Here is a 15,254-nt window from a genome sequence, read left to right on the forward strand (position 1 = left end):
GTGGGGGTGAGAGGGGATGGGAGTAGAGGACAGCAAGGGTGAAATAATGGAGAGTGAGGGCAGCAGGACACGTTGCTGTGCCCCTGCAGGGTGGTGACRAAGTACCCACAGCGGAGGACAGTGGGGCTGTCCACCTGACACACTGCCCTACCCTGCCCTTCGTGCAGCTGCTGGGCAGGGATCTGGAGTGCTCCCATCGGGATGGGAAACCCAAAACCAGCCTGGGCCAACGAGGCTCACCCCAGTGAGCAGGGGAGCTTGTGGAGCAGATGGACGAGCTCACTGCCCCATGGCTCACCCCCACAGCTGCTCCTGCTGCAAAAGCCCAGGAGGAGACCTGAGTTCCCACGGAAGAGGTCTCAGGAGGACAGCAGCTGGATTCAGCCTCAAGATCCCTTCCAGTCCTCAGCTATCATTTAAAGCGTTAAAAATCCTTCTGCCCTGGCTCAGGCTCCGGAGAACTGAGAGCCTTTTGTGTGCAGTGCTGACACGGCAGCCTGGCCCGTGAAGGCAGGATTGTACTGGGTCTGGGGGAGAGGGGGCAATGAATAAACCTCACTGTTTTCCCCCTGTAATTCTCCAGATCCCAGAGTTCCTCCCAAGCCTGGGGCCGGACAGTGGGTGCCCTAACCCCATTATGATTTTTCCAGGTATTCCAGTGCAATCCTAGTGACAAGTGCTCCACCATCCTACACGGCTTCCAGAGCTTCCCATGGCCTGTCCAACAGCTGCTCGTGGGCAGATGGTTGTGCCTCCAATTCCATGGGATTGCTCCTGGCACACYGCCCTCCCTGCAGCTCCTCACCTGCTGAGATGGAGGCCAGTATACCCCAAAACTTCCCACATATAAAATTATGGAAGTTGTGGAACTGACCAGCACTAAAGTTAAAATGAAGACAAAGCCAAGCTGGTAGTTTTAGGAGGGACAGACAGGGAATGTGACTACAACAGAAAGGGCTTAGGGTGCTTTCCTGAATGCAAATTCAGGAGGAATTCTGGTGTTTCACCAAGACCTGCCATTTCCAGCCCCSCTCAGTGCTGAGCATTACTTATCACCCCTGGCCTTGAAGCAGCTCATCCTCCACTTTGTTTCACTTGGCCTGAGCACAGGGCTCTGAGCCCCAGTGCAGAGACAAGATCCATGGCCTCCTTGGCACAGCTCTGGGGAGCAAGCAGCTCCAGCTGGCAGCTGAGACTCACCAGGAGAATCCAGCCAAGGAAGAGGGAAGATGTCACTTCCCTCCTGCGGGTCTGGGAAACCTGCTGATTGCTCTTACCTTTCCACTCTGACCCTGCCCTCATGAGTACACACTGCTCCCRGCAGAGAGTATCCCATGGCAGTTCTGTTGGGAAGATAAAAGGGGTGAGAGCAGCYCTTACTGGGTACTCTACATGATAGAGGTTGGGAGTGACTGAATCTGGATGGACAGAGTGGATTTTGGTGCTAGGAAGGTGAGGGCCAAGCTGCTCACGGCTGCCCTGGTAAAAGCTGAGTTGCCTGTGYCAGGGGCAAATGCACGGAGCAGAGCAGAAAGGGGACAGGGACATTGTGTGTCCACACCAAAGTTCCTCAGTTAGCTCCCCGTCATCCTCATGAGCCTGTCATTAGGCAATAAATCGTTCACAGAGGAGTTTAAAATACATTTCAGCATTGCTCTGCCTTCATGCAGCTCTACCACACACCACCTCACCCCCAGTTTCCCACCCAGAGAAGAGCAGCGGCCAACACTGGAACTGGAGAGCTCTAGCAAGGCTTCCTGCAGTTTCCATGTGGTTCCAGACCATGCCTGGCCTCTCCTTGCCCACGGAGTGTCTCACCCAGGTGCAAGAGCCAAGCCCCGGCTGCCCAGGGTGGCGAGGGGAGGCAGGCAGGGTGCCTGGCACAGGGCTGGGTGCRCTCCGGGACTGGAAGTGATGCCAAKTGAGGGATTAGGAGAGCTGAACAGGCTCCATATCCACGGCAGAGCTAGTTAAACAGCCCCAGCAATTAGGGAAATCCTGGCACTTTGTCTTACAAAGACAGGGAGATCAGGCCTTCTCTGCAGCTCCACTCGGAGTCTTACCCTGCCATGATTTTTGTTCCTGCTCCACAGAGCATCCACACACTTTGCTCCAAGAGGGAGCCCCCGAGGACAGCATCTCCCCACATCCTGGATGCCTCACCTCTTTGCAGCCTGGGAATGCTGCCAGGCAGACGTGCTGGGGGTTCTGCAGTGCTCTCCCCTGCTCTCCTCGCAGAAGGCAAAATGCCTTTGAACATTCTGAGGTGCTTTTTGTGTGTCTGTACCYGGTCAGTGCTGACCGTGGCACTTCTCCATCCTACATCTTGGAGGAACTGCTGATTTCAATAGCTTTGTGTCGGCTTGCTCAGAATAAATTGTGGGKTTTTGCAGTAACTTTTCAGTGACACTGATGGTGGTTCAGGAATTCAAGCCTCAGCTCAGCCCACACCCCAATGCCTACCTTACATCCCCGTGTGTTACATGTTATCCCAGATAAATGTTGCCTCTTAGCTTGCCCCTGATCTGGGAGTCCTTAGGACAAACATGCTTGAGTCACATATCCCAGCTTTCTCTTTTGTGAACAGAAAAGCTGGAACCCCATTAAAATGGGAGCCGAGGGTATTTCATAGTTACAAGACGTCAGCAGCCAAGAGGTTTAAGAAAAGCAGGAGGGWGAGAGGCTTCCAACAAAATCCTCAAGGCTGGCAGCCTTGTGCTTGTGCTGCAAATAGCTTGTCCTGTGGCTCATCTGCAAACTCTTAACATCCACATGACTTGGCTTATGCCATGATTACCTTACCTGCCAACCAGCCTCATCTTAAAAAGAAACAGAGAAGTGCAAAGGCATTCCTTCATCAAGCCCTGCAGGAATGCGCTGCGCTCCCTGTTCCGCCTCTGCTGCTTAATCGCCAGGGGAATTTRTACCCTCTGCCTTACCCGCAGCTGCCTGCTCTCAGCAGCCCCTGGAGTATTTAAATTGCAGATGGAGTTGCGTGGCTTTTACCAAAGTTGGTCTGACGTACAGAGTGGCCATTAAGCTCCCGAAATGCCTCTGGCTCTGGGCATGCGATGGAACAAGAATGCACGGATTTGTGGTCACTTTCCAGGTCACAGCCGGTGCTGTAATCACGGCTGGCACAGCGTCACGGCCGTGGCTCAAGGAAGGGGCAGCTGCTCACCACAATCATGGGGTTCCCTTTTTCGGGTCTTACCCAGGACTCGACGAGTAAATGGTAATTTATAACTCTCCCTCTTGATCAGCAGCCTTTCGGTAGCTACAGCAGTGATTTGCAGCCGGCAAATCCTGCTCCTCTCCCAGTGCACGCACGGCCCATACAAGTCACCCCTCTGGGCACCTCTTGCTATGGCATGGCTATGAAGGCACAGCCCCATACAGCTGTGGTCCCCGTGCATTWAGGGGCAAAGAAAAGCCAAATAGGGGCTTCCTCCTTATCTTGTGTGTCCCAGAGCCCAGCTTCAGTCCCCAAGCATTCTGTTACATYCCTCCTGTCACTGGGTGGGAGCCTTGTGCTGCTCTGAGAAGCCGAGCTGTGCCAGGGGCCACCCAGTCCCTTCTCACCACAGGAGTTCCCTCCTCTCCTAAGGTGGATGCCGGGGGCAAGATGCCATCACAGTTGACAGGGGCTTATGGCTGCGAAGGAAACTCCAGGAGAGGTCCTGAGGAGACACACACACCTCAGGTTCTGCAGGCTCGGGCACCGTGGGGAGGGACCCACGCAGGTCCCAGTGCGCAGGATTTGGGGTCACTGTGGCTCCAGCAAGCACACTTTGTTCTGCTCTTGTATGCAAATCCTGTCTCTGCTGCCAATTTGGGGGCGCCCCAGTTGCGGCCGACAGGGAGAGTGCACTTTTGTTCTGGGTGCTGTGCCGCAATGGGGCTGGGGAATCCCGTTTCCAGTGAGCGTGGGCAGCGTGCCAGGGAAGCAGAGTGTGCTGGGGTGGCCGGGGAGCACCCACAGGGCTGGGGGTGTGCAGAGGGGAGGAAAAGACAAAAACAAAAGCAACAACAGAGGAAACAGGTTTATCATCTCTCTGCAGMGTGTCGGGGCTCAGCCACAAGGGGTTTTCTGAGCCATGATTCAAAATCACACTGGGCTGCTCCATGCAGCCGTGAGCTCTGAGAAAGCCCCGTGGCAGGGTCCAGCAGCCTTGCTGGGGTGGGCACGGGGAGCAGGGACTCCCCAACTTCTGCTTTGTCCCCTGCAGTGTGTTGGTGAGCTCAGGCATGAATGCAGCCAGCTGGGACCAGCCATGTGAAGCTTTGCAAGGCTCAGTGCTGTGGGCAAACCCCAGGGCACCCCTGCAGGGAACCCAAATGGTGCACAAGATAGGCGAGAAAGGGGACAGGCTGGGGAGAGGAGGTGGAATGGCTGCTCCAGGGAAAGCAGAGCCAGGAATACATCTGGGCAGACAGGTCAGAGACTCTCCAGGAAGTGCAGCCAGGGTATCTGCAGTGGGGAAGTAAARCCCCACCTCTCCCCAGTGCAGGATCCTCAGTGACCCCCAAAGAGCTCAGGTCTAGGGTGACCAACAGGGACAGAGTGAGGAGGGGGTGAAAGGCTCGTCAAGTGCCCCAGATCCTGCCCTGGGGCTTGCCAAGTGCTCCGTTTCATCACTGGGGACTGGGAGATGGCAGAGYTCAGGAGTGCTCTGGGGCAGGATGTGGTGCTGACTCAGGCCAGTGGAGCAGGGTTGGTCCCACAGTCAGCTGTCCTGGGCCAGCTGCCAACCCAGCACCCTGCCCTCAGAGAAACCTTCATTTTCGGGTGGCAGAAAAGTGACATCCTCCTTTCCAAAAGGTCACACTGAGGCAACGCAGCAGAGCAAARTGTGAGGGGCAGAGAGGACTCCTGAGTCACTCAGCCTGGCTCTGTGGGACATCCCTCCCTGGCCCTGATGGGATTCAGAGTCCACCAGAGCTGCTGTGGCCTCACATTGGCCACCTAGGGAAGGAGAAACAGGACTGGGACGCTTAAAGATGGAACTACAAGCCCTGCCCCTGGCCATTGCTGTCCAAGCAGTTCTCTGGTGTTGGGTGCCCCAGGAAAGTGCTGCTGGCACAACCCTCCACACCACTGGGACATTYACCCATGGCAAAACAGCTTCCAGAAACTGTGGCCAAACTGTCMCAGAGTCCCAGAGGGAAAGATGCTRAAACCRGGCTTTTCATAAAACCTACTCAAAAGAGGGGTTTGCAAGCATGAGGAGGTGCTTCAAGGCAGAGGAAGCAGCTGGTGCCCAAACCAACACAGAAACCAAAACCCTGCTGCTCCCAGAGTGGTGACAGTGCAAAAAGTGGCTGCAGCCTGTGCCAGGTGAGATATGGTTCATATTTGCCACGGTGGCTGGAGCACCCAGCCAGCTTTTGCCATCCTGCTGCACTCTTCCTCTTCACAGCCCTGTGCCCCACCCATGGCWGGTTTGGCAGCATCTGGGAACCAGCTCTGCCTGTCTGCTCTTGCTGCTTCACACAGGGAGAAAACCTCCGTCACCCAACACTAGCGTGCCCCGCAGCATAAACCACCCAGCACAGCACTGCAGTGGGCAGTGGGGTACACAGCCTCATGTCCCTCCAGCAGSCACTGTCCCCAACAGCACTCCTGTCTATGTGGCACAAAAACACCCAGGGGTGCCCAGGCCTGAGCTGAGCTGTGACAGCAGCAAACACAGCCAAAACCGACAGCTTGTCACCTCTGTGCTCACATGATGAGCAGAGCAGCTCCTGGGGCACCCTGCACCATCATCTTTTCTTTTGCGCTATGCCTGTATCCCTTGCCAAATGCTTCCCAGTGGCAATGCACACACGGTGGAGAAGGGAGAGCTTAGCTCTGCTCTCTAAACCTGTCCAGAGCAGAGGCTCAGGTGCTACAGAGGTGCCAGGAGTTTGCTCTGCTCCCAAGTCTCACTTCCCCTCTGCTCCATGTGTGCCTGGTCTCTGCCAGGCTGAAGGGAGCAGGTGGAGGAAGTGGAAGGATGCCCAGAGGGGGAAACCAGCAGGCAAAGGCTGTTCCAGAGCGTCTGGAAGCAGAGGGGGAGCWCAGAAGCAGAAACGAAAATGGAAAGGGTGCTGGGTAGGAGGCGAACAGGCAGACGCCCGGCGGTAAGCACCTCCATCGAGCTCAGTCGCGGTGGGACAAGGTCAGGCAGCACAGCCTGGTGCGGCACAGTCCTGGAGCCCTTACAGGCACATCCCCGGCTTCACGGGGAGGCTGCGGGKCTCCGTGGAGGTCAGGGCATCACGAAGCTGGGGGAGGAGCCCTCTCTGTGTCCCCAGCCCCGCGCCGTGCCGCAGCCCCGCGCAGGCACTGCCATCTGCAGGCAGAGCCCCGGGGCCGGCTCCGGCCGCTGCCAGCACCGCGACCCCCGAGCCCGCAGGGACACGGCCACCGCCACCTGCACGGCTGCCACCACCACCCGCCGCCCAGCCCACAGCAGCCGGCACGGAGCCCACGGAGAAAACAACGGCTTCTCCTCCCCTCTGCCGAGGAGCTCACACCTGGCCGCTCAGGAGGTGCAGAGATCCCAGCAAAACAAAACCCTGCCCGCACCTCTCCCCTCTTCGAGGGACAAAAGGGGGCTCCGTGTTTTGAACTCAGCGAGGGAACTGCTTGTGAGGTGGTCTCTGAGCCCCACGCTGGCCTGCAGGAGAGGAAAGAGTACTCCCTGTTTTCCCTCGAGGCAAGCGGTATTTGCAGCTCCGTGCCCTGTTCACACGGACACAGCCCATGGGGAACACGCACCCTACTCACTCCCAGTTTGTCCTGCTTCTCGTGTTGGCCCCGTGAACAGTATTGCCCCATAAAATTCTGCCAACATGAGAAGCCTGCCATTAGGGAGAARTCCCTGCTATAACCAAAGTACAGCTTCTCTCCCAGGAAAAGGTCAGGATTGTCTTCCACTAGTTCTGCCTCCAAAAGGGAGCCCTTATCTCAGGTGGCTTCATCTACGGCATCTTTACCCTCTGGTCTCCCTGGAAGGAAGGAACGCATTCCCCAAGGAACAAGACACAGGACACTCCACACTGCAAAGGGGATTTTTTAGAAGCATTTATTTCACTGCTGACACTGGGGCTGCAGGAGGCAGCTGCTCCCCGAGCTGCCCGGCGCTGCAGGAACATCACACCCCTCAATCACAACAATCCATGGACRGTCGGTGTCTGAACGGTGAGACCTTCCAGCACCTACATTACACAGACCTACATCACTGGGACATTCACCTGTTAGGGACACCACTTTAAAGGACTTAAAATAATGATAATAATTATAATAAAGCAATCTACAAAGTAACACTTGGAGGCATCATGCAGAAACCGGATTACTTTAGGCTATACGACAGCTCAGATTTGCTGGGTTTATCAGTGAGTGAGTGCTGATTGCTTCTCTGCCAGTCCAAGGTGCCAAGCTGGGGAGCATTCCCAAACAGGACAACAGCTGTGTTTCCCACGCAGTGACAGGAAACACTTCCAGGTCACAGTTCATATATCCAAAATTACACAAGGTTATGTGCTTGTAAAAGGTGCTGGGAAGTCCTGAAACTTCCTTCTGTGACACCACCTGCTTCCTCTACCAAGTGGCAGAYACTTGAGTGCAGCAAAGTGCCTGAGCTGTGGGGTTTCTTTTTTCCCTCTTTTTTTTTTAACAAAACCAAAAGCTGACTGCTAAAATGTTATTCTTAGCACAGGTGGACCAAAAAAAAAAACCCTGAAAAAATCATATTACACTGGTGATATATAGATTGGCCCATAAGAAAAAAGAAGCTCTATGCTATTTCCCCATAATGAGTTTTAATTCACCTACAGTTTCAACTTCCCAAGTGAGGTAGGGAGAAGGTGACCATGGGAAAAAGAGGTGATGTTTCTAAAGGATGCCATGGTTTTAAAGTTACCTTAATCCTTCATGTAAGGTTAAAGTGTTCTTTAAAGAAACACTGCCTTTTCTTCACAACAACATTCAGAGTTTTGGTTTTTTGGTTGTTTTGGGTGAGGGGATAAGGGAGAAAGAAAACAAGGATCCCAGAGATGAAATGCTGGCAGTTTTGACACATTTCAGAAGGAGAGCACAATTATAAAAAGGAAGGAAATAATGTAGTGAATCTGCAGTTAGAAGGGAAAAATATAGAGTGCTGACATAGTTTGCACTGTGCCCATTCCAACAGCATTGAATTACACACCCTGTTCATGTGGAAATATACTGTCACACACAGCTGTCAGGAGAGGGAAAGTGGACACTTAGAAATCTGGAGTTTAATTTTGCAGGAACCAGTCAATAAAGAAGCCTTTCAYTGCCCCCCCAGTAGTGGATAGAATGTATTTTAAGGCATAGTTTAACATCCATTTCTCCCTAAAGCAATTTAAAGTGTAACAAGCCAGGATGTCAGACACAGAACACTCAACAGGTATTCTTGACAGAGGTGAAAGCTGGTTTATGTACAGTGAAATATTTGCCTTCAACAAGGGGAGTTTTGAAAAAGAAAGAAAGAAAAATAACTGCAGACCCAGATTCTAAAAAAGCAAACATGACCAACACAAGGAATGTTCATTAGAGTCCAGTTCCCACTAGAGCTACTCAACAGGAGGACGTACAATGTGATTATGCTAAACAGCACTGATTGACTGTTCCCAGAGTGCCCCGGGAGGGGAAAGAACCTTGGGAGGCCAAACTCTGCAGTATCCTAGTGCAAACTGCCTCAGAGGAAAAGCCTGAAGTCAACAAGCCTTTACACCTATTGTTAGGCTCCACTAAGAGATGCAGTAGCCAGGTGTCACCTACCAACTTCAGGACACTCCTGTCAAGGTGATGGTCCTGCRTGGATTCTAATGCACATCCCCCATGAACAGTGTCCTGCACACATCCACCTGCCAGGCTACTGGCTTTCCCTCTTCCATGATTGAGCCAGCTCACAGCCACCAGAACCTCACATAGACAATCAGCATGATGAAAAACACAGCTACGGCCGCCAGCTTGGCGTAYGTGGAACGCATGTTCAGGTACTTCGCGTCCTGGCGGTACTTCTTGGACAAACTGGACAAGTTGTTGGCCTTGGAATCAAGAGCTGTTAAAGCGAGAGGGGAGAGAAATTAGTCAGGATTAATGAAATGTTCCCYAAATGTTACATTAAGCGTACAAGTTTCTCTGGAGCAGCTGGAAGCACAGTGGTTTCGCAGGGCAGCATGGCCTGTGCTTCCCTGCTTGTCCTGATGGGATGAGAGCCTCCCAAGCTGGTGAGGTGYTGGTGTTGCCCCAAAGAAGCACCAYTACCTGCCAGGTGCTTCAGAATGTAACTGATCCAACTGGAATACCCACCAGGTTCACTGCTTTTCTCAAGCCTTTCCYTCCAGGATGCCCTGCCCACCCAGCTGACCGAGGAGAACAAAACTGTGTGACAAACACTGGCCACCTCCCAGTACCTGACAGAGCCTCTCCTCGCTGTAAGACCTCCTCGATGTTGGCCACCATAATCCTCTGCACATCCTGCAGCTCTGTGTTGATGGAGCCCAGGTTCCTCCTCGCCCGGCTGTCAATGTAGAGCTTCTTGGTTTTCTGGATGTAGGTGTCTGGAAAGAGACAGGGCTATCAAGAGGAGTCTCACCTAACTCAGAGCAGTCTGGCTGCTGAAGGAGTGGGAGCATTGCTGAGACAGCCAGAAGACTACATGCAAATATTCACTGGAGCGAGGCCAAGAGACTAAAAGCAGGAAACCTGAATCTAAGGACATGTACCATYTCCCCACCACTTCTCTATTCCAAAACGCCCATGTCTCTAGTGCCAAGAAGAGTTYAAACTGTCAATTCCATTGGACAAGCTGCAGAAAATCCCATGGCTGCTGCTCCCCCCAGMAAGAAGTTTCCTAAGAAGCCACAGGGAGAGGGACCTCACCAAATTCAATGAAGGAATAGGGCCTGGAGACTGTTGGAACCTTCTTGCCATGCTGCTCATCGAACTCTGAGTGCAAGTCTTCCAGGTATGCAAAGGCCAGTTTCTTGGGGAATCCAGCCTCACACAGAACCAGGTAACACACTCCTTTCTCGATGATGTAGCTAAAAGAACGGCAGACACAGCATYAATCAACCAATTCTGAATCTATCCTATCAAACACCACCCTGCACACCTTCATTCCTAAGAGGCAATGAGAATTGGGTACAAGGACTTCCAGATTTCCACATCTGGATCAACTGTAAACCTTTCTGTGACACAATGGCTTATTTTTGCTTTAGCCAAAATAAATTTTCTTGTAGCCACAGACCCTACACCCATGCCAACAGTCCTGGGCTTTGACTTCAGTTGACAAACTGACTTATGAGTATGATTAGCTCAACAAAATACCAGCAACAAGAGTTRTAATTTTGGAGTATAAAAGAGAGAACACCCTATGTCAGGAGGAGGGAGCATAATAAAGTCTGCCAGCACAGAGGAGGGGAAGGTGGCCAACAAGACTCTAACTGGCAGCACAGCCAAGTACCTGATGCCCACACATGGGAAGCCGAGGCACTGAGATGAGGACACGCACAGGAATTTGGTGTTAGCATGCTAGGAAGCCACGCAGTGAGCCAGCTGTCCCTTTCCATTTCGGAAGGCTGGGTATCCCCTTCCTCCACCACCACCAGGCTGATGGTGGCATGCTGCTATGCACAGGCATCACCCCAAAGGCAGCTGGGCAAGAGTATTGGTGCTAGATGGGTTTTGGTGACCCTGTGGGCTTGCCATGGGTGGGTGTGACTGTGCCAGCAGCTCTTTAGCTGCAAAGAGAGCAGCTCCAAGCACACAGTGATACCTGCTCCTGTGTCACGCTGCTTGCTTTGCCCTGCAGCTGAGGGCACATGGGTCCTCTTCTGACCCCACCATCAACCTTGAGAATATTTACGCTTCACTATGTCTGTCTGCTGCTGCACATTCCTGACTGAATTTCCCTCCTCACTTAGCTAACATAAAAAATAAAGGCTACAATACTCCCACCAAAACCAAGGGGGTGGAGACAGYAAACAGCCCCATAAACACTTCTGAATGCTGATCTATATTCTTCAGGGTCGAGTATGAATGCTACTTTTAGGTTACCTTCCTTTGACTTTCTGCATAATGCCATTAAGCATTAGTCTGGTTAGCATAAAGATTAGCTGTGTATTATAGAAATTATCCAGTCCTGAGGGCAYCCTAGGAAAATAAGCAGCTTAAAATTTTGTTAATAGACACATCGGGCTTACAAAATAACTTCTTCCCACTCCCCACTCTTTTTCCAGATACCCCAACAAGGCCATGTCTTCCAAATTAGCCATCCTCAACTTGCTCCTGGGCTCAGGAGTATCCATTTCTCCTGCCTCTGGATGGCCTTTGGGTGAACCCTGGCAGCCTTCAATCAACAACTGATTTACCCCAACCAGAATTAAGAAACTCCATAATCCATTCCCCAGCATGTCCCCCTGTGCCCAGGGCYTTTGTTCCTTTTTACCTAGGACTGCATCAGTGCCTAGACTAATCCTACACTACATCATCGAGCCTCTGTTCCTCCCTTACCCCTGGAGACCTGCTTGACACATCGCRGTTGCTACAGATCRTCACCCAGAGCTTGATTTAGCCACWGCCATRACCAGCAAGACCTGAGCAGGTCTTTTAAAATAGGGAAAACCAATGTCAGAAGGGAAATCTGACAGCATTGTTGGAGCAGCAGCTTGCAGATGAGAGCACTCTGAGGAGCACATCCTATCAGTACAGCTCTGTTTATCTCTGCCTGGGCCAGCTGCTCCTGCCTGGAGCTCTTCAGCTGCATTTCCCACTTGCTTCTCCCTGATGTGATATTCACTATGTTGGATTTAAAGTCAGTCTGTCAGCACCACAGAGAGCAAGCTCACCTCACCTCACYTCACCTCACTCTGYCCCAGACTCAAACAATTTTATCAACTTCACAGCAGAGTCCTACACAGCTGGGCTTCTCAGTTTTACACTCTGTGTGCACCTCCAAGCACACAGCACCTGCCTGCATGTCCTCACACGAGGGGCAGACATTTGCCACTCTTAACTCTGCACACTGAGCACAGCCCGTAGGTTTCCTACAACCATCTTGGACATTTTGAGAGAGAAAAGCTTTATCCTGGCAACAGTGGCAAAGGCCAAGGGTTGCTTTTAAATSATAGGTAAGAGTCACTTCAGCCATTCATCAGGCAAAGGTCACCTGCCTATTGCCACCTGTGTTCCTGTACCTGCACAGCCCTCCCCGTGCAGCTGAAAGGGTGACACAGCTCTTGGAGCTGGAGCCTGGGCATTGCATTTGAGAGAAATCACCTGAGTGGCCATAATTTAAGCTTCATGYTTCAGCAAGGCTAGGCTCTGCACTGAATTGATGAAGCTAGAGATGTTCAACACCACTTCAGCAAGTTCAGCAATACCCTTGGCCACATTGCTAACTCCCACCATGAAATACTCTGTCCTGGTTTGTGCTGCCCTCAGCAGTCAGAGCTCTGATTTGGCAGAAAAGAAAWGGGTGTGCTGCGTTAAAGAGCAGCGTGGTCATTGGTCAGCGTTATTTTAGACCAAATCTCAAATTCCCCGTTAACCTCCTCTTCCTGGACAGGAAGTTTTCTGACCTGAAAGTATTTTCACACAGGTCCTGCTGTAATGTCCCACCTCAAAGGAGGCAGCAGTGAGCACTCCACAGCAAGAGCTGTCAATGGCCAGCAGAACCTGTCCAGGGACAAACTCAACCCAGCAGGAGAAACATTCCTGTCCCTAAGTCTGCCAGCCAGGTAACCCGGCTGCTCCTTTGAGACAGCTGTCAAAACAGGGGCCTGCCCAAGCCCTCCCTCCTTGTCACAACTGGTGACATTACAGCCACCATCAAGAGGCTTTGATTTCCTGGGCAAGTGTTGCCACCTTCCCAGACATCACTCTGCTTGCATCATGAAGTAACTCAAGAAGGGATTTACCGGGATCTACACAGGCTCTTTCCCAAGGCYTCACTGCCAGTCAAAGCTGCACCCATGCTGTACCAAGGAAACACTTAAAAATGAGAGAGTTTTAAAATTCTATGCAGTTTTAACTTGTAGAAAAAGCAAGATGTAGAGCAGCACTCAGCACTTAACTCTGGCAACAACATTCAAATCCAACAGGAGATAAGGATGGCCAGGCCAACCAGGGCCATCCTCTGACAACTGTAACTCCCTATCAAAGGCAACCAGAAGCCCAGAAAAAAAAAGATTTTTAAAAATCTTGTTGCAGTTACAATATATAAGACAATCACAAGAAAAGTATCCCTCAAAACCTCATGGCTTTAACTAAAGATTGCCCTTCCAAACAACTCCCCATCTTTTCATGTCGCTGAATCTCTAAAGAAAGGAACAGGGTGGGAGATTTGTTAAAGGGCTCCTGTTATTGGAGCAGAGACTAAAGCCAACCTTGCCCTGCATTCAAAGGCCACCGCCCCCTCACCCAGCCATAAACACACACCCAGTCACCCGGAATCACCTGGAACTGAGAGGGATCCTGCTGCTGGTGCCCASTGTGGGCACATTCCTGCCAAAACTGCACAGCTCTGCTTGGACACCTCACCTGGCACCTGATCTCTGGGTCATGTAACACATATTTCTGTCATGGCACAGTTCTGGCTCCTGACAGGATCTTGACGAAGCTCTCAAGCATTATTCTGCCAGGTAATGACATGTCACAGAAAGAAGCATTTCCTTTCTCACACACAAGCTTTCCTGCCTTTCAGTAACTGTCAATTCTCCCTTTGTTCACCTGCCTGCCCACCTCCCCTGCTATTAAGGATGTCTGACCTGTACTCTCTGTAAGCTTTCCTTATTTCATATCCAAGCTCCCTGGCAGGTATATTACTGGAGAATGACAAAAGTACATTTAAGTTGAGGACTTCCGAACAGTTTAGGAAATTAATCAAACACACCAACAAATTTAGAAACAATAACACTGAATCTACAAGRTGAGAGAAAAAAGTCTGTCAAATATTAAGACAATGATAATTAAAAAATCAGAGATGCTCCGTGTGCTTGTAATGCATAAAAGGTGGACAATCCTGTGCAGAAGGAGCTCACAGCAGTACTGCCAGACTGGCTTTAYCAAGGACATTTCTCTTTAAAGACAGGAGGTCCACAAGAGGCAGTGAAGGGATGATAGAGAGTGCAAACAAACAGAAAAACCTGAAAGGGAATAGCACCTGTATTGACTTCAGCAAAGGCAGAACTATGAACCTGGCTGAAAATCAAGTGCCAGACACCTGTGCCAAGCAGTGAYAACTCACACACTCTCCCCTTCCAGCGGGGCTGACAGGCCACCTCTTCCAGGCAGCCCAGYTTCTAACAAACCCTCACCGTGACTCAGAAAAGTCTTCACCATTTCCACGGCAGAGCAGCCCGTACCCTCACACTCCCCCGGTACTCACTGGAAAGCCATGGCTCCTGCCTCCAGGGTGCATCTCGTCGGGGACTGCTCGTTCAGCTTGCGGAAGAGCTGCTTGGCCTGGCTCTGGTACTGCTGCAGGTCGCGGCCTGACTGAGAAGGTAGGCAGGGAGAAGAACGGGCTGTTGGGGCGGTACCGGAGAAACACCGGGGCAGCTCCGGGGCTGCCGGAACAGCCCAACAGCACGGCACGGGGTGGCTCTCCCCCKCCCACACCCCAACACCGGGAGGGAAACGCTTGTGCCAAAGCCGCCCTAACGTGAGGAGGGACTGCGCGGGTCCCGGTGGGTCACTCCCCGCCCGCTCCTCACCGACACACCGGCCCCTCCCCACCAGCGCCCCGCCGGCCCCACCTGCTCGTCCTCCTGCATGGAGGCGGCGAGGGGGAGCCCGTCCGCCACGCGGGCGATCATCGTGAGCAGCACCATGGTCGCGCTCGCCGCCCGCCCTGCCACGGAGCCGCCCGGAAACTGCCACCGCCGCTTCCGGTCCGCGGCCGCCGCGCCACCGCCRCTTCCGCCCGGCCGGGGAAGCGCGGCTGCGCCAAGCGAAGCCACCCCCCTCTGCGATGACCACGCCCCTCTGTGATGGCCACGCCCCTCTGCGGTGGCCACGCCCCCAGACGCAGACGCGCTCCCTTAGAGCAGCCACGGCCCTTCCGCGCGGACACGCCCACTCCGCGATGGCCACGCCCATAAGACGCGCACGCCCCCATGCGACCACGCCCCTCAAAGCACCGCCCCCATACAAACCACGCCCCCAGCACTAACCGCACCTTTCACCCCGCCCACCGCAGAGCCCCGCCCCCTCGGCCCTGCAGCCCCGCCCCCTG

At 52.8% G+C, this 15,254-nt stretch overlaps 1 protein-coding gene across 1 annotated transcript; it reads right to left on the bottom strand.

The window, feature by feature from the left end:
* Positions 1–7,054: 7,054 nt before the first annotated feature.
* SEC22B (SEC22 homolog B, vesicle trafficking protein) lies at positions 7,055–14,927 on the bottom strand. Its single transcript, XM_057372803.1, has 5 exons — positions 14,776–14,927; positions 14,406–14,515; positions 9,899–10,059; positions 9,430–9,576; positions 7,055–9,074 (listed from the first exon to the last, which is right to left on the bottom strand). The coding sequence occupies exons 1-5, from the start codon at positions 14,848–14,850 to the stop codon at positions 8,920–8,922; spliced, it is 648 nt and encodes a 215-aa protein (XP_057228786.1). The 5' UTR covers positions 14,851–14,927; the 3' UTR covers positions 7,055–8,919.
* Between the last annotated feature and the right edge of the window lie 327 nt (positions 14,928–15,254).

Source organism: Malurus melanocephalus, unplaced genomic scaffold (genome assembly GCF_030028575.1).
Source record: "Malurus melanocephalus ecotype Western Australia unplaced genomic scaffold, MMel_1.1 scaffold_178, whole genome shotgun sequence".
In the NCBI taxonomy this organism is placed as follows: domain Eukaryota; kingdom Metazoa; phylum Chordata; class Aves; order Passeriformes; family Maluridae; genus Malurus; species Malurus melanocephalus.